Source organism: Nylanderia fulva, unplaced genomic scaffold (assembly GCF_048542155.1).
Source record: "Nylanderia fulva isolate GAGA-0341 unplaced genomic scaffold, ASM4854215v1 Scaffold168, whole genome shotgun sequence".
NCBI lineage: Eukaryota > Metazoa > Arthropoda > Insecta > Hymenoptera > Formicidae > Nylanderia > Nylanderia fulva.
The window spans coordinates 230,432-253,430 of record NW_028189923.1 but is presented as its reverse complement, the minus strand read 5'-3'; the positions used below and the strand labels follow the sequence as shown (position 1 = coordinate 253,430).

General features: G+C 36.0%; 5 protein-coding genes, 1 long non-coding RNA gene and 1 pseudogene across 6 annotated transcripts; 5 read left to right on the top strand and 2 right to left on the bottom strand.

Moving 5' to 3' along the window:
- The first annotated feature begins 1,741 nt into the window (after positions 1-1,741).
- Positions 1,742-6,643, top strand: LOC114946738 (uncharacterized). Its single transcript, XM_085481054.1, has one exon. It carries the CDS (start codon positions 1,742-1,744, stop codon positions 6,641-6,643), a length of 4,902 nt encoding a protein of 1,633 aa, XP_085337180.1.
- Positions 6,644-7,974: 1,331 nt separating this feature from the next.
- Positions 7,975-9,381, top strand: LOC146723791 (uncharacterized; annotated as a pseudogene).
- LOC114938723 (uncharacterized) lies at positions 9,381-10,369 on the top strand. Its single transcript, XM_085481053.1, has 4 exons — positions 9,381-9,501; positions 9,613-9,834; positions 9,932-10,189; positions 10,275-10,369. Exons 1-4 carry the CDS (start codon positions 9,405-9,407, stop codon positions 10,295-10,297), a joined length of 600 nt encoding a protein of 199 aa, XP_085337179.1. The 5' UTR covers positions 9,381-9,404; the 3' UTR covers positions 10,298-10,369.
- Positions 10,370-13,596: 3,227 nt separating this feature from the next.
- Positions 13,597-14,644, bottom strand: LOC146723790 (uncharacterized). The gene is made up of 4 exons (XM_085481052.1): positions 14,511-14,644; positions 14,240-14,338; positions 13,958-14,030; positions 13,597-13,863 (listed from the first exon to the last, which is right to left on the bottom strand). Exons 1-4 carry the CDS (start codon positions 14,642-14,644, stop codon positions 13,597-13,599), a joined length of 573 nt encoding a protein of 190 aa, XP_085337178.1.
- A 2,242-nt stretch (positions 14,645-16,886) lies between these two features.
- On the bottom strand, positions 16,887-17,739 carry LOC146723789 (uncharacterized). The gene has a single exon (XM_085481047.1). It carries the CDS (start codon positions 17,655-17,657, stop codon positions 16,893-16,895), a length of 765 nt encoding a protein of 254 aa, XP_085337173.1. The 5' UTR covers positions 17,658-17,739; the 3' UTR covers positions 16,887-16,892.
- Positions 17,740-19,149: 1,410 nt separating this feature from the next.
- On the top strand, positions 19,150-19,627 carry LOC146723788 (uncharacterized). Its single transcript, XR_014924358.1, has 3 exons — positions 19,150-19,183; positions 19,274-19,411; positions 19,504-19,627. It is a non-coding gene; the product is annotated as an uncharacterized LOC146723788 (long non-coding RNA).
- A 687-nt stretch (positions 19,628-20,314) lies between these two features.
- Positions 20,315-21,706, top strand: LOC146723787 (uncharacterized; the record flags this gene model as incomplete). Its single annotated transcript, XM_085481051.1, has 1 exon — positions 20,315-21,706. A coding segment is annotated over one exon (1,392 nt), but the record flags the coding sequence as incomplete, so codon positions are not given.
- Between the last annotated feature and the right edge of the window lie 1,293 nt (positions 21,707-22,999).

Here is a 22,999-nt window from a genome sequence, read left to right as displayed (position 1 = left end):
GTTGATCATTATTTTATTGCTACAGTTTTACATTTTGCTATTTTACTATTTAATTTAGAATTGTGAAGAAAGAAGATGTGTAGCGGGAGGCATACTAATGAATTTTATTTGCGATGCCATTAGGCAAATGCTGGAAGCGTTCTATGCACATAATCAATACTGGCATTACTTAGTAAAAAGTTTACATATATACAAGAAAGAATATAACTACTTTACTGATTGTATGTATATTTTTTAAATAGGTTTCTTTGAATCGAGTTTTGTTTTACAAATATATTGCACACATTATATTTTTTTACATACATTTACAATTCTCTCCGCATTATGTTCAAATGTGAATTTCTCATTACTTTTTAGCATTAATATTTTATTGACCATAGGTTTTCAGATAATTTTTTCTATCTTTTTAGTGCTTTTAATGGCCTTAAGTTACAACTTACCAAGCGACTCTACAGACATTATTCCATTGAATCTGGACACTAACCAGTTTCTTTCGTTTTACTTCAATATATGCATAATTTTTTTAGCTGGCTTGCTTGAATATTTATTTCTCGCGTCGTAATTTTTGAAAACTATAAGTAACATAGAATTTTATTTTTAAAATTATTTTGTATATATTTATGCAAATAACGTGCAATTTTTAAAATTAATGCTTGTTCCGGAACCGTTGAAAATAATTGAGAGTCTCCGCGAAAAGTTAAATGTCGCGCGATCAAATATATTGAGAACCATTCAATCGTCGCATTAGCGAATCACGAATTTCCACGCGACCGAGGCATAGCGCGTAGCCGATCCTTCTCACACCTCTTTGTAATTCGCATTCGCGGTCCCTTTTCGCCAACTCAAGTGCGCGGTGTATCGATTAGGATCTGTCGCGCACCCCCGTTTATGCCTATCTGAGTCGCTAATATCCTTCCTCGTTTCCCGTTCCTTCTTCTTGTTCCGGCTCTCAGTGTATTAACACATTGCCTCGTTATTGGAAATTCGTATCACGCGTTGTTCACATAATCCTTCGAGTTACGAAAGGGATTCTTTTCCGCCGGTCATCGGCAAAATTTGTAGAATATTGTGCAAGCGATATTTTCCATTATTTCAGTTTTATTTGTGAAATACATGCATAGTTCGGCTGCAATTACGACCGCATGTATCACCACGTGCTCCGACATTACAGTGTTCCGGAGACTCTCAGAGACCTCGATCTCGCGAACGGTGCATCGCGCATCCGCGTTCGGCTCTTGATCGCTGCGATCTTTGTAAAAATTATCGCGAGAAGATTTCCGTCGAGTACGCGCTCAGCAATTACGATCAAGCACAAGATGTCCGTCTGTTCTCGTTAAAATTGATTGTCCACCGTTCGTCAAGTGTGTCTAATTCGAAATCGAAACTTTAGTTTTTTTTTGTGAAAGATCGAATAAACCTTTTTTAACCAAACTCTCAGCTGTTAACAATCAACCCCTTCTTCCCTCTATTCCCGATCAAAATTAATTTAATCAGTGCATTCCGCAACATTTCTGGTCCTTCGAGCCGGATCGGGACTGAGGTTTTTGCTTTTTTTGACTGTTAACAGCTGTGTTTGTGCTACGCGTTCAGTAGTGAACTCGTTCGATTATCGCGTAGTGGTGCAATAAAAAAAAACCTGTGTAAAATGGAATCCTTCGAAGAATTGATGCACGAACAGTCTACAAAAATGAGCTCAGTTATTCGTGCGATATCTAATTTTAAAAAGTTAGGTCAAGCCAAAATGACCTATGCAGTGACGAAAAATCGCATGGAAACATTAAAAGAAAAATTCGAACAGTGCTCAAAATTAGATGCCAAATTACACGCTTCCGCTGACTCCAAGGAGAAGACCACGCACCCCTACTTCTCAGATCACGAATTTGACGAGTGCGAAGAAGCCTACGAGACAGCGTTGGATTATTTCGCAGAGGTTGTACATGAACTCTCCAAATCATCAGCTCATCCTGCAGCTAACGTAAGTCATTTGCACGACTGTCAGTCTCATACGACACTCAACCTACCGAAGGTCACATTGCCGGTCTTCGATGGATCGTTCGACAAATGGGAGAGCTTCCGCGATCGTTTTCAATCGATGATTATAGAAGAAAAAAGCCTGTCTAACGTACAAAAATTGCATCATTTATTCTCGTGTCTAAAAGGCGAAGCGCTCACCGCGATCGAACATTTAACGATTACTTCTGATAATTTTGCTGTAGCGTGGACGATTCTTTCGTCCAATTTTGAAAACGAGCGTCGGCTAATCAATTCGTATATACATCGCTTATTTACATTGCCCAATGTCACGGCGAAATCGGCGACCGAACTTCGAGCTCTACAGAGCAAATTAACTGCCGCAATTGCCGCGTTAAAAAATTTGTCTCGTCCGGTCGAACACTGGAGCGATATTTTTGTTTGTATTATCACACAAAGACTCGACAAATCCTTGCGCGAAGCGTGGGAATTGAAGTTAGGAAAAACAACCGTCTATCCTACGTTTGACGAAATTAGCGCGTTCTTGGATTCTCGTATTCGCGCTCTCGACGCCCTTGTACCGATCGCTTCGACACTCGATAAACAAAGCGATAAATCAAACGCGAAATTAAAACAAAGGGCTGTCACTTTGCATACAACAAGCGCCACGAAACTTTCGTGTCCCGTGTGCGAATCGAATCATTTGTTATATCAATGTACCGCGTTCCTCGGAAAAACGCCGACTCAGCGATACGAAATTATTCGTAACGGCAAGCGTTGCCTTAATTGTCTCAGTTCGAAGCATCAAGCAAAAGAATGCCCGAGTACCCGCTCGTGTAAAGAATGTCACAAAAGGCATCACACGCTTTTACATTTTTTTGACGCTCCGAAATCAGCTGTTCAAGCGTCATCGTCTCCCGCGTCAACAAATCCCGTCATCTCGACAAGTGACGTTTCCTCGCATATCGTTGCGAAAGCTGTAACAGCGCGTCACATTCTCCTTGCAACTGCTCGCGTTCGCGTGCATTCAATGCACGGTCGATTCCAATGGGCCCGAGCGCTCATCGATCAAGGATCTGTGTCATCCTTTATAACCGAAAATTTAGTGCAGCCATTAAGACTTCCGAAATTAAATACCGCTGTTAGGGTAACAGGTATCGGCGAAACGCAGACAAGCGTTCGACATGCCGTTCATCTAACGATAACTCCCAGCAACGCGGACACTCCGGTTTATAGAACCACCGCGTTAATTTTAAAATCGTTAACTCGATATTTGCCAAACCGTCTCGACATTCCAGAGCAATGGCCGCATTTGAATGGCCTTTCGTTAGCTGATCCCGATCCCGCAGGATCAGATCCAATAGCAATAATTATCGGAGCGGATCTTTTCGGGTCACTCATCCTCGACGGCGTTCGAAAAAGCGCGGTTGACGAACCGATCGCTCAAAATACCGCGCTAGGCTGGATCATATCCGGACCTATAGCGCAACTCAGACCGCTCTCGCAGTCGTCCATTGGAGTACATCATTGCTCTGTTACGGATGATCTCAATCAAACTCTCCGCCGATTTTGGGAAATCGAAGAAATTCCCGCTTCATCAAAAATAACTAGTGAAGAAAAGGCATGCGACGACCATTTTAATTCGACACACTCTCGAAATTCTGAAGGTCGCTATATCGTCAGACTTCCATTTAAACAAGGACCTCCACTCAACATTGGAGAATCTCGACATTCCGCGCTTCAGAGTTACCTTCGCACGGAAAGCCGCATTAAAACAGATTCATCGAAATCGTCGGAATATCATAATTTTTTAAAAGAATATTATGATCTGAGACACATGCAACGCGTCTCAGAAACCGAACAATTAATCGACTCGAATCAAATCGTATATATTCCGCACCATGCCGTATTCCGCGCTAACAGTTTAACAACGCGAATACGTATCGTTTTCAACGCTTCAAGTCGAACCTCAAACGGTACGTCATTAAATGATCATTTATATCCGGGCCCTAAACTTCAAAAGGACCTTGCTGCAGTGATTTTGCGTTGGCGCACATTTCGATACGTTTATTCCGCCGACGTGGCAAAAATGTATCGCCAAATTCAAGTCGATCCTCGCGATCGTGATTTCCAGCGCATCTTCTGGCGGCCATCTCCAACACATCAAGTTGAGGAGTATCGTCTCTGTACCGTAACGTACGGCATGACTTCAGCTCCGTACTTAGCTTTGAAGGTCATGAATCAACTCGCCATAGATGAAGGCGCTTCATTTCCATTAGCCACATCCGTTATCGATCGTCAAATGTACGTCGACGACTTTATCTTCGGCGCCGACGACAAGGTTCTCGCTCGTCAAACTCGCGAGCAGATTGTTTCTCTTCTCAAAAGAGGTGGATTCACGCTACGAAAATGGGCAAGCAACGTGTCCGAACTCCTTGACGAGATCGAAGATACCGACCACGGTCTCGCTCAAAGCCGAGATCTAAACGAAGATGAGAGCTTGAAAATTCTCGGTCTTACTTGGCAACCAGATCGCGACATCTTCAAATTTACCATTACGATTACAGGGCCTCCTGGCAACACCAAAAGAAGAATTTTATCCGACATCGCCAAATTCTTTGATCCACTTGGATGGGCAACTCCAGTGATTATTCGCGCCAAAATTTTGATGCAACGACTTTGGATCGCTAAATGTGATTGGGACGAAGTCGCTCCGCCGAATCTGCTTGAAGCCTGGCAGCAGTATCATACTCATCTTAAACAGCTAGAAGAGGTGATGATTCCACGTTGGATTCAACTCGGCCATCACGTACTGCATCTAGAGTTGCATGGATTCTCGGATGCATCTACCAAAGCATACGCTGCAGCGGTGTACATTCGCGTTGTCACGGTGGATGGAATGGTCTCGGTCAATCTTCTTGCCGCAAAATCAAAAGTCGCTCCTGTCAAAGTAATAAGTGTTCCGCGACTCGAGTTATCTGCAGCTCAATTACTCGCACGGCTCATTCATTTCATTCGCGAAGCTCTCGACTTTCGTGAGGTAAATGTTTATTGTTGGACCGATTCCACAATTACTCTTGCCTGGCTGAGCCGACCTTCTACTACATGGAAGACATTTATAGCGAATAGAGTAGCCGATATTCACACGCTACTTCCGGACATTCCATGGCGTCATGTCCCAACAAAGGAAAATCCTGCCGACTGCGCATCGCGCGGGATCTCTCCCGACGACCTTGCCACAAACCTTCAATGGTGGTCAGGTCCCGATTGGCTTATTAAATCTTCCGATTATTGGCCAAAATCTGACTCGGATTTCGATCCCCACGCGCTAAGCGAGCAACGCGCGCAACCACAATCGCTCACTACATCCGTTATCGCATCGTGGGACCTATCACAACGTTATTCGTCATGGCACAAACTCCTTCGAATAACTGCATACATCTATCGATTCGTAACGAATTCCCGCTCTCGACATATCAATCTCAATCTGAAGATACAAAACCCTAGAGCTCCGATCTACCTAAATCCGATTGAAATTAAGTCCGCTGAAATCTTTTGGATTCGTTACATTCAATCAGAATTGTTTCATAGCGAAATATCAGCACTCAGTACGGCAACTCCAATCAAGAAATCTAGCACACTGCTTTCATTAAATCCTTATCTCGATAATGATCAAATAATTCGAGTCGGTGGCAGGCTAAGGAACGCCACCTTACAAAGCGCCGTTCGCAATCCGATTGTCCTAAAGGACCATACCTTGGTCAGGATGATCATCATGGACACCCACCGACGAATGCTGCACGCTGGATCTCAATTAACATTAGCTCGGATTCGAGAGAAATTTTGGATTCTGCGAGCACGATCTCTGGTCCGCGCTGTACTCTACAAATGTGTATCATGTACACGAGAAAGGGCTCAGATTCCTACCGAGCTCATGGGCGATCTTCCGAATGTAAGAGTAAATCGCTCAGCTCGAGCATTCGAACATGCCGGTGTCGATTATGCCGGTCCAATTCTTATACGAACCTCTCGTGGACGAGGTCATAAAGCGCATAAAGCCTATATTGCCGTGTTCGTTTGTATGACGACAAAGGCGATCCATCTCGAGCTCGTTAGCGACTACTCGTCAGACGCTTTTCTCGCCACATTAAATCGTTTCGTTTCTCGTCGCGGATATCCTGCATCGATTTATTCGGATAATGGAACCACATTCCAAGGTGCCGATCGCGAACTTAAACTAGCAATCGCGCAGGCTTTAAAAAATTCGGATTTGCAAAATACGCTTTCGACCGACGGAATAAACTGGCATTTCGTGCCTCCTTCCGCTCCCCACTTCGGTGGATTATGGGAAGCTGCCGTACGCAGCGTCAAATACCATTTAAAGCGCTGTATCGGTTCACATACGCTCACATTTGAAGAATTAAATACCGTTCTTTGTCGTATCGAAGCGTGTCTTAACTCGAGACCTATTGGGTCTGTGTCCGAAAATCTCGATGATTATCATGTATTAACACCGGGACACTTCCTCATCGGAGGACCCATCTTAGCTGCGCCACAGCCAAGCGTTCTCGATCTTAACGAAACTCGTCTTTCCCGCTGGCAATTGTTGCAACATATTACAGAAAAATTTTGGAAATCATGGTCAAACGACTACTTATTAACGTTGCAGTAGCGGCCAAAATGGAAAATTGCGCAACGACTTGCGACTGTAGGCCGAATCGTTCTCTTGCGGAACGCACTTGCTCCTCCGTCTCACTGGGAGCTCGGACGTATCATCGAATGTCATCCCGGCAACGACGGACTCGTTCGCGTCGTTACCGTGCGCACCGCGCGTTCACAGTATAAGCGTCCAATTGTAAAATTATGTTTTCTTCCGATCGATATCAATACTTCAAGCGATCAAAGTTTCGCCATGGCGGGCGGCACCGATTCCGATTAGACTTAAGTAATAATGTTCAAAAAATTATTGTACTGCACCATTTGTTGTAAAAAAAAAAAAAACTTTCCATATTCGTATTGTAAGCGTTCTAGTCATAAATTGTAAGCGTTATAGTCTTTACTTCGAATAAAATCATTCGAGACGGGCGGTATGTTCCGGAACCGTTGAAAATAATTGAGAGTCTCCGCGAAAAGTTAAATGTCGCGCGATCAAATATATTGAGAACCATTCAATCGTCGCATTAGCGAATCACGAATTTCCACGCGACCGAGGCATAGCGCGTAGCCGATCCTTCTCACACCTCTTTGTAATTCGCATTCGCGGTCCCTTTTCGCCAACTCAAGTGCGCGGTGTATCGATTAGGATCTGTCGCGCACCCCCGTTTATGCCTATCTGAGTCGCTAATATCCTTCCTCGTTTCCCGTTCCTTCTTCTTGTTCCGGCTCTCAGTGTATTAACACATTGCCTCGTTATTGGAAATTCGTATCACGCGTTGTTCACATAATCCTTCGAGTTACGAAAGGGATTCTTTTCCGCCGGTCATCGGCAAAATTTGTAGAATATTGTGCAAGCGATATTTTCCATTATTTCAGTTTTATTTGTGAAATACATGCATAGTTCGGCTGCAATTACGACCGCATGTATCACCACGTGCTCCGACATTACAGTGTTCCGGAGACTCTCAGAGACCTCGATCTCGCGAACGGTGCATCGCGCATCCGCGTTCGGCTCTTGATCGCTGCGATCTTTGTAAAAATTATCGCGAGAAGATTTCCGTCGAGTACGCGCTCAGCAATTACGATCAAGCACAAGATGTCCGTCCGTTCTCGTTAAAATTGATTGTCCACCGTTCGTCAAGTGTGTCTAATTCGAAATCGAAACTTTAGTTTTTTTTTGTGAAAGATCGAATAAACCTTTTTTAACCAAACTCTCAGCTGTTAACAATCAACCCCTTCTTCCCTCTATTCCCGATCAAAATTAATTTAATCAGTGCATTCCGCAACAATGCTTGTTCGTATATTGTAAAAAGTACAATATGACAAATATGTGAAGTTATTTTTAAACTTATAGTTTTGTGTTTTTAGATATTTGAATGTTACATCAGTTTTCGTCAATATGGATGATGAGGATTTTCTCATCTCATGCATTCTGCAATTGTGTTTTCTGGCTTTGTTACAAAAAAAGGAACAAAGCAAGAGATGGTTGAATCGAAGATGGTGGGTGAGACCCATAAACGTAGCACGTCCAATATATGGGGACTTTGAACATCTCTTCCAGCAAATAAAATGATCCAGATATTTTTTTCCGATATGTGAGGATGAGAAAGGAAACTTTCATGTTACTGTTAGAGATGACAAAACCATTTCTAACAAAAATGAGCAAACGCGCATTCAGTCCCGAACAAAGATTAAGCTATAACTTTAAGGTATTTATTCCTCTTATTTTGTATTATTTAATTCAGACCACGTATTATTTTAATGTACTATCAGTATGAAAATTTATACACGTTATATATATGTTATATATATGTTAACGATAGATTTTTAGTACTAAGTGTATGTCGAAAGACGTCTTAACTCCAAGTCAGACTGCACGCAGCAAGCAGTAAGCATCGAAACAACAGCTAATACTGCTCGCCTAAAATCCAACAGTGTTGAATTTGGAGCAGCAAGCATCGAGCAGTATTGGCTGCTTCCGTTACTTGCTGTTTGCTGCGTGTAGTCTGAATTAGACTTAAAACCTATTTCATACTGAAAATCTATAGGTAACATTACATATATAACATATATAAATTTTTATACTGATAGTATATTGAAATAATACTGCTAAAATGAAAAAGTGAAATAAACTTTGTAAAGCAATATTATTTTTATTAGCATTTCATTCATTTATCAAACCTATTTTTTGCAGATATTTAGCTACTGGAAATCAGATTTTGTCCGTTGCATTGGCTTTTAGATGTGGAGAATCCACTGTCAGAAAAGTTTTCCATGAAACCTGCTCTGTCATATCAATGGTATTACAACCCATTTATCTTCGTTTACCAACGGAAGAAGAGTGGAAAAATATTTGTACAGGTTATATGGATAATTGGAATTTTCCCAATTGTGTTGGGTCATTTGATGGAAAGCACGTGCAGATACAAGCTCCGCCCAATTCGAGGACTTTCAATTATATTTTTCAATTATAAGAAAACCTTTAGTGTAGTGCTAATGGCAGCATGTGACTACAAATATATGTTTACGCTAGTTGATATTGGATCATACGGTGGTAATAGTGATGGAGGGATTTTTACTTCTGAAATTCATATGGCTTTAGAAGAAGGAAGATTAAATCTTCCTACAGGGACTGCAAATCTTCCCGGAAGCAATATTAAAGGTTTGTTCTTTATTGCTACACTGAGTTCATACTGCACTGCACTGAACGGAACTAGTGCAAGCAGGACATGTTATTTGTGAGCAAGTATAAAGAACGCGTCAGTGTAATAATCAACATGGCGATGATCTTAAATGATTTATTTGATTCTTCTGATGATGAAAAAAATAATATGTTGTTTCCATTTCAACCTATTATGCGTAACGATGACGATGGTATGTATTTTATATGCAATATATTATTATATTATAAAAAAATTAATTTTTTTTTTAAATTAATTTAATCTAATGTAAACTAACCTAGTAAGTATAATTTTTTATTTGTAGATTTTTATGAGTTACACATGTTACATCCAATTTTCGGATTAGTGCAAAGAATTGAACATGTGAAAATAAACAATTATATCGAACATATTGTTCATAATTATAATAACGTTGATTTTATCATGCATTTTCGTTTGTCAAGAAGAGCAGCATATCAATTAATAGACCAATTTACAGTGTCGGAAATATTTACTTCTATACAAGATGTGTATTTAACGAAATCTATTTAACTTTAGATATATGGTACACAGCAACAAAATAGTAAAAATAATACTTAAAAAATGAAAATAAAAATATTTTATTATTTTGTGTATTTTTTCAGAACGTGTACAAAATAATAAAATTAGCGCTGAAAAACATATTTTATGTTATTTATGGTTTGTGGGTCATCAAACAGGATCTTATCGAGATATAGCAGATAGATTCGGAATAACAATAAGTGCATTACATACAGTAATATCAAGAGTAACCGATTTTATTTTAGCTTTAGCGCCTAATATTATTAAATACCCAACTGATCTCGAAAAAGAACAAACTTCAAACTTTTATCTACAACAAAAACGATTTCCTAATATAATTGGTAAATATATAAGAGTATATTCTCACATTTTTAATAAAAATATTTTGCTTATTGAAATCTTCTCATTATTGAAATTTTTTTTAAGTGCTATCGATGGTTCTCAAATAAGAATAGACAAACCTCTTGAAGATCCTGATTCCTATATAAATCGGAAACAATATTTTTCTATTCAAGTGCAAGGGACAGTTAATCATGACATGAAATTTATTGACGTATTTATTGGGTATCCAGGTTCCGTTCACGATGCAAGAGTTTTAAAAAATTTAACACTATATAATGATCTACATAATATTTGTGGAGGTAAATTGGAAAAAAATTGGTTTTATAATATAAATTAAATATATCAATATATATAAATATATCATACATTATATATATATATATATATATATATATATAACAGTTTGAATCGGGTCGGATTATAGTGAGCACTCTTACAGTGGAAACACCAATAATAATTTTATAGGGTAGAGTTATTGGTGTTTTCACCGTAAAAATGCTCAACTATAACCCGACTGTGACTCTGACCCAATTCGAACTCTCGGTGGAAACATAGTCATATACATATATATATTACATACACAATACTATATATATTTATATATATATATATATATATATATACAATGCTAAATTAATACCTAATCAAGACATCACATACCAATGCTCAAGCTCGTATGACAATAAAAACAATGATAAATTATTAAATTAAGGCCATGTGTAACGAGCAATACGATATTATTTTATTATTGAGAAGAAAATTCTTAATTTGAAATAATAATTATACAAACGTTTCGAGCTCTACTTGCTCCTCTTCAGTGCGCAAAAAAATAGTGATAATAAATAACGATAATAAATAAATACATAAAATTCTAATAAAAAATCCGCAATAAATAGTCAATATAAGTTATATAGTTGAGTCATAGTTAAAACGCAAAATATATTTACAATGAATTGAGACCATTAAAATAGTTCAACAAAGTAAGAACCCAATTAGAAGCAGAATGATTCGTCCGGTTATTCATAAAATATATTAGAATTATTAATAAAAACTTGGAGTGACACTTATACATTACTCCAAATAAACCACTTATCGTTATTTGACGAAAGTCCCTCGATCTGGCAATGATTATGTTCATCCTCTCCAAATTATTTGATATTTGTTAACTGAATTTAAAGAATTTATTCAATTGTAAAATAGGATTCCACTAATGTGTATGTGAAAAAAAGATTAAAAATTATAAATTAAACTAACTACTAAAATATTGAACCTTTATGCTTACAAATTGTTCCGAATAACTTGAGATGACAATGCTTCTAATTGTTGTTGGTCTTATTGTTAGTACTTGACTGTTGTCTAGTCTTTTAAAAAGTCGAATAAATAGGTGTCAGATCTCACAAAATAAACATTTACATAAGTCTAAAAATTCGATATTTCTTCTAGAATCTCGAAATACGCGTTGTAATAACATTTCTGAGACAATAGCATCGACAATAAAAAAATCAGATTTCAGAGTAGGATACCGTTGTCTAAATAATCTTAACAAATTAATTAAAGTCCACAAGGACAAAAACGTGCATAACAATAATAATAATGTTGTCTACAAAATTAATTGTAAGGATTGTGAAGCTTCGTATGTTGGGCAAACCAAAAGAAAATTACGCACTAGACTAAAAGAGCATATGAATAATATTAAATTTGATTCCTCCAAGCATTCTGTGGTCTCTGAACATATTATGGATAAAAAACATGCTTTTGATTGGGATAACGTTAAAATACTTGATATTGAATCTAATTATTATAAAAGACTTATCTCGGAAATGATACACATCAAGGAACAAAGGCATGGTATAAATAATAACACAGACACCGAATTGCTTAACAACGCGTATTTCGACATTCTAGAAGAAATATCGAATTTTTAGACTTATGTAAATGTTTATTTTGTGAGATCTGACACCTATTTATTCGACTTTTTAAAAGACTAGACAACAGTCAAGTACTAACAATAAGACCAACAACAATTAGAAGCATCGTCATCTCAAGTTATTCGGAACAATTTGTAAGCATAAAGGTTCAATATTTTAGTAGTTAGTTTAATTTATAATTTTTAATCTTTTTTTCACATACACATTAGTGGAATCCTATTTTACAATTGAATAAATTCTTTAAATTCAGTTAACAAATATCAAATAATTTGGAGAGGATGAACATAATCATTGCCAGATCGAGGGACTTTCGTCAAATAACGATAAGTGGTTCATTTGGAGTAATGTATAAGTGTCACTCCAAGTTTTTATTAATAATTCTAATATATTTTATGAATAACCGGACGAATCATTCTGCTTCTAATTGGGTTCTTACTTTGTTGAACTATTTTAATGGTCTCAATTCATTGTAAATATATTTTGCGTTTTAACTATGACTCAACTATATAACTTATATTGACTATGTATTGCGGATTTTTTATTAGAATTTTATGTATTTATTTATTATCGTTATTTATTATCACTATTTTTTTGCGCACTGAAGAGGAGCAAGTAGAGCTCGAAACGTTTGTATAATTATTATTTCAAATTAAGAATTTTCTTCTCAATAATAAAATAATATCGTATTGCTCGTTACACATGGCCTTAATTTAATAATTTATCATTGTATATATATACATATATAATAATAATTTTCAGATAATTATTACCTGTTGGGAGATAGTGCTTATCCCTGTTTGAAACAATTGATTGTTCCATATAAGGATAACGGACACTTGACACGTGCACAAAGATCATTCAACCAGAAACTAAGCTCATGCAGAGTTGTTATCGAAAATGCATTTGGCTGCCTCAAGCAAAGATTTCGTCAGTTATACCATTTTAAATTGCGAGATATACCATGAATGGTACGAGTTATACATGCATGTTGTGTATTACATAACATTGCGAATGTGCAAGACTTACACTATTTTGAACCACAGTTAAATGACGAATATCCAGATATTGAATTACAAAATAGACCTATTGTAATGATCGATAATGCAAGGGAATATAAGGATGATGTGAGAGGAACGCGTGTTCGTGACGAAATCTGTAATTTACTATCTCGATAAAAAAAAAATGTCAAATATTTTGTATTATAAATTTTTTATTTTGTAAAATAAAGATGTATTATATATTATGTATTAATAAGAATATGTATTATATATATTATAAATATATGTTATTATAATATGTCTTTATAATTTTTTATTTTATTATAAATTTTTTTTATTTTGTTACAACATAAAAAAGTTATTTATTAAGCTAATATTTAAAACAAAACAAAAGAAACAGTATTGCATTAAATTGTGTAATAATACCAAAAACAAAACAAAAATAAACTATAAAATTTTAAGTCTTTAACATTTAGTTAGTTATTTAGTTTCTTTATCAAGAAAAGCTTTTAATAAATTATTTCTTTCTTCTCTCATTTTGTTTGCAATTATTAATTGCTCCTCTACTTTATCTAAATACTTTTCATATGATTGTCTCATTTGTCTATATTCCGCTAATATCTCTACTTCTTTTTCAATTTTAGCGTGCTTTTCTTCTTGAATACGATTTATCAATTCTTTCATACTTTCTTGACACGTTTTCAAAATTTTTGCTGTTGTGCCCATTTGCCTCTTGTTTCTGCATTTCTTCAATAGAAAGTGTGTTTTGCAGATTAGACTGATTATACATAGTTGGTGTTGTTGCTATTGATTCTTGGTTGGTTGTTCCCGATTCAAATACTGAAAAATCTTGACTGGTTGATGCGTTACTTTCTGTCGGTATATTTTCTGTTTCAAATACACCAGTAGTGAACCTATAATGACATTATATAATTAGTATTAAATACATTAAACAATTTGTGTAAACGATATTATTTATGTATAAACAAATATCTTCCATATATGTGTTCTTTAACCATTAACTAAACTTTAGTAATTATTATGTGAAAGATTATATACCTAATATTATCTAATATAAGAAATAATAATACACAAATTATTAAAACAACTTAATAAAACTTACGTAGGTATAGTTCTGTCAGTTCTCAGTATTGTGCCTTTATTTCCAGATACAATTAGAGGTTCAATATTATGTTTACTCCCAATTAAATCTGTCAATTCTCTATAATAATGCATTTTATATTATAAAAAACATTTTCCTACTACAAGTTTTTTAAGATAGATATTTGAAAAAATTTAAAGCAAGAAATCTTAGTGCATGAGTATATATAAATGTATTATATTATTATGTATATACATTATATTAATTCTTCAATTAAAATATAATAACTTACGTTTCATATGCACATGTTGCTCGACCTCTGCCAGTTTTTTTATTATTTGTGATCATATTTTTATAAGCTTTTTCTAATGATTTAAATTTATTTTCAGTTTGTATATTTGATACATTATAGCCTTGAATATTCATTTCTTCTGCGATTTTTTCCATAATGCTTTTTTGTTTCTAATTTTTCTTGTCGTAAGTAAATGTATTTTTTCTTTATACAAACATAAAAATAATTTTGTGCTTGCATCTGACCATGAAAATGTTTCTTCTATATTATCTGAGTTTACTGGTATTCTATTTTCCATGTAGTTGTCTTGTTGATTTTCTTTATTGATTTCATTATTATTATTATTATCATTTAACGGAATGAATATTGACTTGTTGTTTAATGTTAAATTTATGGAGTCACAGTTAAAATTGATCTCTGAATAACCAATTTGAAATTTCAGCCCTCCTAAAAAAATTTTATATAAATTTTAATTTTTGTTGATTTCTTAATTACTTTCATATTTTATATGATAGATAATTTGACTTACCTTCAGAAATGCAAGTAATTAATCTATTTTCATCAATTAAAATATTTCCTGCTGCATCTCTTTGTATAATTGCTGTTTCACTTTCCATGACTTTGCTTTCAGCTGATCTATTAGTTATAAAAATTCTTTTATATTCTGTATAATGTAAATAATTCATAATGTTTTGATTATAAATACAATTTTATGTAATAAATACACTAGTTTAATATTTAATAGGTTATTTTATATATATATTTTATAAATTAAACTTCGGCTCGTATACAATTAAAATATGTGATATAATAAAAGGCCAACCTAACGAGCTTATAAGATATTAATTCAAAAATTTTTATTATTAATTTACGTCATAATATACAAAAGATAAGATAAACGTTTCGACTGTACGACAGTCTTTTTCAATATCATGCTAATATGTCAAAAAATTAATTTAGTCATATCGACCTTATTATAAATACAACATTTATGAGATTATCATATGATGAACGCAGTACAAAATTCATGTTTGTTGGCTTGAGTTAGAGCGTCAGATTTCTGTATGTCATGCTGTTATATTACGTGACGACACTGTGAACCAATTAATATATCCGCTCAAATATTACATTTTAGATTTTTAATAAATAGTATTAACTTACTTTTTTGTCACGAACATAACACTTTTTTAAAAAATTATTTCTTTTCGAATAACATAATCACAATGTGTACTATGTGTAATATGTTTTACTATCGCTACGTCGATGATATCTTGGTTTGCTTGCCGGAAGATCAAGTCACATATTTAGTAGAAAAATTTAATGATTGTCACGATAGATTAAAATTCACAATAGAAAGAGAGGATAACCGTAGCATAAGTTTTTTAGATATCTCACTCAAAATTATAAATAACATAATATATATAGATTGGTTTCAGAAAAAAACATTTTCGGGTAGAACACTCTCATATCATTCAAATCATCCTATATGCCACAAAAAAAGTGTAATATAAGTAGTATAGTGGGCACTATGGCCCGTCAAAACAAACCCCCACCACCGACCCGTCTGGCGCCGAGTCTTATCTTATCTTTCCCCCACCACCGGCGTCTGGTTTTTCCGAGTGTGGGTGTAGGGGGAGAGGGTGTTGGGAAAAAAAAATGGCGACAGGCCCCGAAAGGTGGGGATGAGAATTTTTTTTATTTTTTTTTATTTTTTCTAATTTCCTCTGGATTTGAACCTGGGGCCTTCGTGTTTCCGAGCAGGGTCCTAGTATGTTGAGCTAAACGAGATCTTACTAGTCTAAGGATTAGATGAGGTATTTAAGCTAAAGTTGCGTAGGGTACGGTATGGGGGTACGGGTATACGTATGGCAAGGATAGCTCGTTGAATCAAATGGTCGATATTGGACGGGGTGGGGTAAAAACAGTTAGGGTATACGTATGGCAAGGATAGTTCGTCGAATCAAATGGTCGATATTAGACGGGGTGGGGTAAAAACATTTTGACCAAGAAAAGCGTCATGCGGTCGACCGGGGATCGGTGGCAGGTAGTAACTGACAATGCCGTAGGGTAATAAAAAAGAACACGCAAATATTTGTACTAGCGAGCATTCCGACTCGTGTCACGATAAAAAAAATAATGCATCATCGTAGATTAGAAAGAATGCTTATTGTTGAAAAGATGTCGGATAAAATTTTATTTTAAAATAACTCGCTGCTTAATGAAGGTAAACAGAAACATGGATGTCGAGGAAATTTCTGGAAAGAGGAAGTGAAAGAAAATTGAACAATGGTTTTAAAAGTACAAATATGATTTATATTTAAAATATTTTTACAGAATAAAATTATTCACAAACATTTCAAGAAAATATTCGTCGAATAATTATTAAAATTTACGTTTTGATATAATTGTATGTACAATTTGTTCGAAATAAAGTGAAATTATTTCTAAAAATGTTATCTCAAAGTATACATCGAGAAATGTTAAATCTTTCAGTTGGGTACGTACATTACGTTCTATTTCCTTACTGTTACCTCTGATCGTGAGTTTCACGATACTGTTATTAATGCTACCGTTGACAGGAAGATTTAACTGTATTTCGTTAATTAAATATCGAGCACATTCGTTGACATTAGTTGAAATAAAATTTAGACGATTTAAATTAGCGTTCACACAATCAACTATATTTTCTACACCTTGAAAAGTCGTTCTCTGCATGACTATCGCAATGTTGTAAGTTTTACGTTTCTTCGCCTTCGGTCCGTTTTCGTTCGTATCCTCCACAGTCTCGGAAGAAAGATCTTCTTGCTCGTTTTCACGATATTTTATTAGTATGGCTCTAGCACCATATGCGGTAGTGAAATTTACAATTATCTTGTTAAAGATGATCGAGCTCAAATTAATTTTATCACCGTTTAAGTAGCTCGACATCGTTTTCATGTTTTCTTGAAATTTTTGCCACGATTCCATGTCGAAGCAAATCCCTACAGCTCCGTGAGATGTTAATTTAACAACAGGCAGAAAATCCAGTTCGATGTTGTCTTCCGTCATAAGACCCACTTGAATTTTCTTCGTGTAGGATGAATTCAATCCGTATGTTGTTGACAGCAACATACGTGGTTGTTGCTCGATTTTCTTAAGATTGTTCATGGTAGTTGCTACCGCGTAGAAAATCAAAGATATAATAATCAAAGACACGGAAAAATCGAAAAATCGAGAACTTTTTACTAACAAACTTTTTTACTAACAAACTTGAAAGTCCGGACGATGAAAGACGAGTGAGCGAAGATTTTCAAGAAAATTTATAAGAAGGAAGATAAAATAGAAAAGTGGTAGGGAGAAAATGTATGCGTAGATAAATAAAAATTATGAGGAAGGGATTTTTTAAACAATATAAATAATATAATTTTTAATGTGGAAGGGGAATTTTTTAAACAATAAAGCGATAGGGAGAAAATGCATGCGTAGTATAATAAAAATTATGTGGGAGGGGAATTTTTTAAACAATATAAACGATATATGTATTAATGTGGAAGGGGAATTTTTTAAACAATATAAATGATATAATTTTAAATCTGACTTCAGAGAAAATATAAAATTCCTATCGTTATCGAGAAAAGATACTTGAAAATTCCTCATCTTGATTTCTATAAATTTTTTGTAACTAAGTAAATAACGTCCTAGATTAAATATTTTCTGTATCTAAGTAAATATTACCATATATATATAAAACATGGGTAAAAATACACGGCTATGAGAAAAAAAGATAAAAAAAAAGATAAAAAAAGATAAAATAAAATCGAGAAAAGATACCTGAAAATTCCTCATCTTGATTTCTATAAACTTTTCGTAATTAAGTAAATATCGCCCTAGATTAAATATTTTCTGTATCTAAGTAAAGATTACCATATATATATATATAAAACATGGGTAAGAATACACGTCTATGAGAAAAAAGATAAAAAAGATAAAATAAATCGAAAAAGTTACCTGAAAATCCCCCATTTTGATTTCCATAAACGTATAAATACGGCTCTCGGAGTTAAGTTAGCTAGCTACATTTTTGAATTTCGTCTCTCACGTACTCACGTATTCGACGCAAGTGTACTATTAAATTTCAAATAATGAGTTTGAAAAAAGTAATTGAAATTTGTCTATCACTAGCGCAGAGTTTATGCGGAAAAAATTTTTCCAAGCATATATATGAATTAACATGCGCGAGTGAAGACAAATGCTTCAATATTTTTGGAAAATTCGCGGGGGAATGTCCCAACGCTGTGCTAGCGGTATTATTCCGACTAGGACATTTTAGTGTTTTTCGCGAATTAGTGATTATCGCGGGTGAGGTGATCGAGTCGCGATACTATTTTGGTGGTGAGAAAGAAAACGACGCAGCAGGTCACATAGAATATCTCCTCCTACATTTTTATCGAGTTCTCCGGGGAGAAGATAATAATGGTAAGTTTTTATTTTTTTTTTACACTTAATTATAAATAAAAATTAATTAAAACTACCCCAATTATTTATTTAAATCGCTAAAACTTTAGCTTTCGTACGCCCTGTCGCACGCGTTACAGGAAACCGGTTGCGCGTACTAGAGAATCGCCCCGTATCACTTAGATTAAGGTTAAATAGAAGATGACGAGCGGATTCTTCGCCGGAGCCCGGACCTTCGCGTAAGTTTTTAACATCATAAATTATATCGCGCTGCTAGAAAACATTATATTAAACAGGAAATTTTTTAATAAAAATAATATACGTTCCAGGCCGTGCACGCATCGTGTTAACGCCGGAGCTGGAACATCCGGTTATTGATTTAGCCGAAAGTGATAACGACGCGGAAGAGGTGCGGGTTCGCGAAGTAAGTCCGTTCGATGAGGCGGCCATATTTACTCCGCTTGAAAGTAAGTAAGAAAAATACTACAGTGCTATATATCAACACAAAAGATTTTTTAATTATGTGAAATACTAATAATATATGACCGATGAATATTAGATGACGCGGCGAATGAAAACGTGGTCGTAGAGGAGCGAGAACTGGGGGAGGAAATCGACGAGGAAATAAACACGATTTCGGAAGATGAAGAGGAGCTGGAGGAGGAAGTGGAGGAGGAGGAGGAGGAGGAGGAAGAGGAAGAGGAAGATGAAGAGTTGGAAGAAGAAGAAATAGAGCAAACGGAAGATGAAGAAGAAGAGCCGGAAGATCGAGAAGAACAAACGGGAGATGAAGAAGAAGTGGAAGATGAAAATAACAACGCCACGTTTTCTGTAGAAGAAGAAGAAGAAGAAGAAAATAGCGGGGCGATGGGTGAGGAAGGTAATAATTTCATATTTTATACTTAATCTTCTCCTACGTTTAAATTTTTTGTTTATTTTAATTAAAATAAAATTTTATTAGGAATTTCTTTCTCTCCTAACATCGCGCCCGAAATTTCATATTCACCGGAGTATTAACCCTCGCAAGCGTGATACAAATACCCCGGTAAAAGAATATTAAAACGTAAGTGAACTTAACATAATTATTATTAATAACAACATTTTCACATTATTAATAAAAATTCAAACGTAAGAGAGTAATATTTTATTAAATATTTTATTTTGTTAATATAATTTTTATTTCTCACAGTACAGAGTGGTGGGGGAAGGAAACGTCAGAATACAACAAGAAGATTCCCAAACCCGCTCCGCTGAGGAAACTTCCGACGAAGAGCGACATTTAGAGGCTGCTAGGTGGACAAGAGGAAGAAGAAGAAGAAGCGGAGGAAGAAATAGCGAATCAAGAGCCTGATGGTAATTTTAAATATTTAATAATGTTGGCGGAAAACGTGCGTCGCTTTAGAACTTTTGGTGTAGAAGGACGGGAAATTAGTTTCCGTATTCGTCCGATACCCGAAGGAGCAAACGTGTATGAGTGGTTAGAAAATGCGTTTCGCGAACTTCACGAGTACGCGTTGCATTCGTGCGAACCGAGGGATTACGTCGGTATATCTTTCGATTCCGCAAGTTTAACCCGCGGCCCCGCAGGTATATCGTTCCGACCTTTGAGAGATTTGACTTACGAAAATATTTGGGAACTCGTAAGCTCGTTAGCGCAAAGCTGCGGAGGACACGATATAGCGCAAGAATTTAACATTCGGATTTTTAAAGTCACCCCTCCCATTGGTCGCGGCCGTAACAGGATTACGCACGATGTTATTGCTAAACGCTCGATTTTAACAATTTCCAATACCGATAATTTATGTCTTCCTCGCGCACTTGTATCGGCTCTAATTTTTAACGAGCGTGGAAATTTACGCACGGGAGAGTTACACGCGAAATGGAATGCGGTAAGAAGACAAAACTCGGTGTTACAGCGCGAGTTTGCGTTGCAACTTACGAGGAATGCCGGTGTCACGATTCCGGAGGAAGGGAGTGGAATTGATGAAATCGAGCGTTTTCAGCAATATCTCGCGAGCGAAAATGTCGCGATAATAATATATAACGACGATACTTTTGGTCGAGGGGGTAATCCGCTATTCGATGGAAACGCATTTCTAACCACTTTGCAGCGGGAAATAAAAACTCGTCTAAATCTATTATACAGTTTAAATAATAAACATTTCGATGTAATTTTAAATTTAAATGCAGCAGCAGGCGGGCGGGGATATTGTATCCCGTGTAATTTAAGTTACCGCTCCAATGTGAGAGAGCATCGATGCTCTAATAAATGTCTGCGATGTAACGGAGAGCCGCCGTGCGAGCAATCATTTGCGGATCGTATTAGGTGCGATAATTGTAGACGTGAATTTTTCAATCATGCCTGCTTGGAGCGTCATCGCGCGGTAAAATCATACGATGGTAAATCACGTCGGAGTGTTTGTGAAACTATACGATTTTGCGAAGATTGCGGACGTTTGATTCAAAGAAATAATCAACACGAATGCGACACGGCTTATTGCGCTACGTGTCGTTCTCTTCAGCCTTTGAATCATCTTTGTTACATGCTTCCCCTTCGTCGGCATGGCGATAATCGTCCCGATCCGAGCACTTCCGAACACGCGGATGGAAATAGCGAACAACAACAGCGGAGAAACGACGACGACGATGACGCCGAAGGTTCGATTAATCAGACTCGCGAACGCGTAGAAAGCCGGGCGCATTCGTGTTTTATGACTTTGAGACGAGGCAAGACAAAACGCTCCAAGGTAGCACAAATGTAAAAATTCACGTGTAGCGACTTATAAATAAATTCACCAGATCTTTGAAAAAGTAATGTTTACTCATTAAAAGTATAAAGCGAAAGAACAAAAAGAATTAATATGTAACAAATAAATGAATGAATGTGTTGTTATGGAAATATATATTTTTCTTAAAAACATTATGTATATTAATGAATTGAAGTTATTACAAATGTATAAAGATGTAAAAAGTGTAAAAGTGCAGTGAAAAGTGTAAGGTGTAATAAAAGTGTAGAGTGTAAATGAAAGGTGTGGATGATGAATGCTACAGTACTCCCCCCCAAGTGACGATATTCGTTGCGAAATGGACTTTCTTCTTCTTTGGTGGGTAGGTGCGTAAAGCTTTTCCAACAGTAGAAGAAGAAGAAGGATTTGAAGTAGCAGAAACAGGAGCTGAAGTAGCAGGAACAGGAGCTGAAGTAGCAGGAACAGGAGTTGAAATAGCAGGAACAGGAGTTGAAATAGCAGGAACAGGAGCTGAAGATCTGGTAGAAAGTTCAGTAGAATCTGAAGTTCTAGGAATGAAGGCTGGCTTGAGACGTTCTGTCGAAATATTGACAACTCTTCCTGAAACATTAACTGCAAATAAATGATCAGAGATACGTTTCTCAATAGGAAAAGGGCCTGAATAAGGAGGTTGTAGTGACTTCCTAACAGTATCTTCTCGAATCCAAACATGAGTACAATCAAAAAGATTCTTGTGAACAAAAGGTGATCTTTTGCAATGATGACTTGTAGGAGATGATCTGATATTCCTCATATGAATCCTGTGTTTTTCAAGAAAGATTTCAGGATCTGCAGCAAAATCTTCTTCAATGAAAAATTCTTTAGGAATACGAAGAGTGGATCCATAAAGAAGTTCTGCAGGTGAAGCTTTTAAATCTTCTTTGAAACACGAACGTAATCCCAAAAGAACTGAAGGTAAAGATTCTACCCAGTTGGTTGTTTCGTGGCACATAATCGCTGCTTTCAAAGTCCTATGCCATCTTTCCAGAATTCCATTTGAAGCAGGATGATAAGCAGAAGTTCTAATCCTTTGGCATCCAATTAGGTTTGTTAAAGCTTTGAATAAAGCTGCTTCAAACTGAGGATCTTGATCTGTTGTAATGCTGATAGGAGAACCAAAACGCGCTACCCAATGTGAATAAACTGTTGTAGAAATAGTTTCAGCAGAAATCTCAGAAATAGGAACAGCTTCAGGCCATCTGGAAAAACGATCAATCATAGTAAGACAATAACGGTAATTTTGACAAATAGGAAGTGGTCCAACAATGT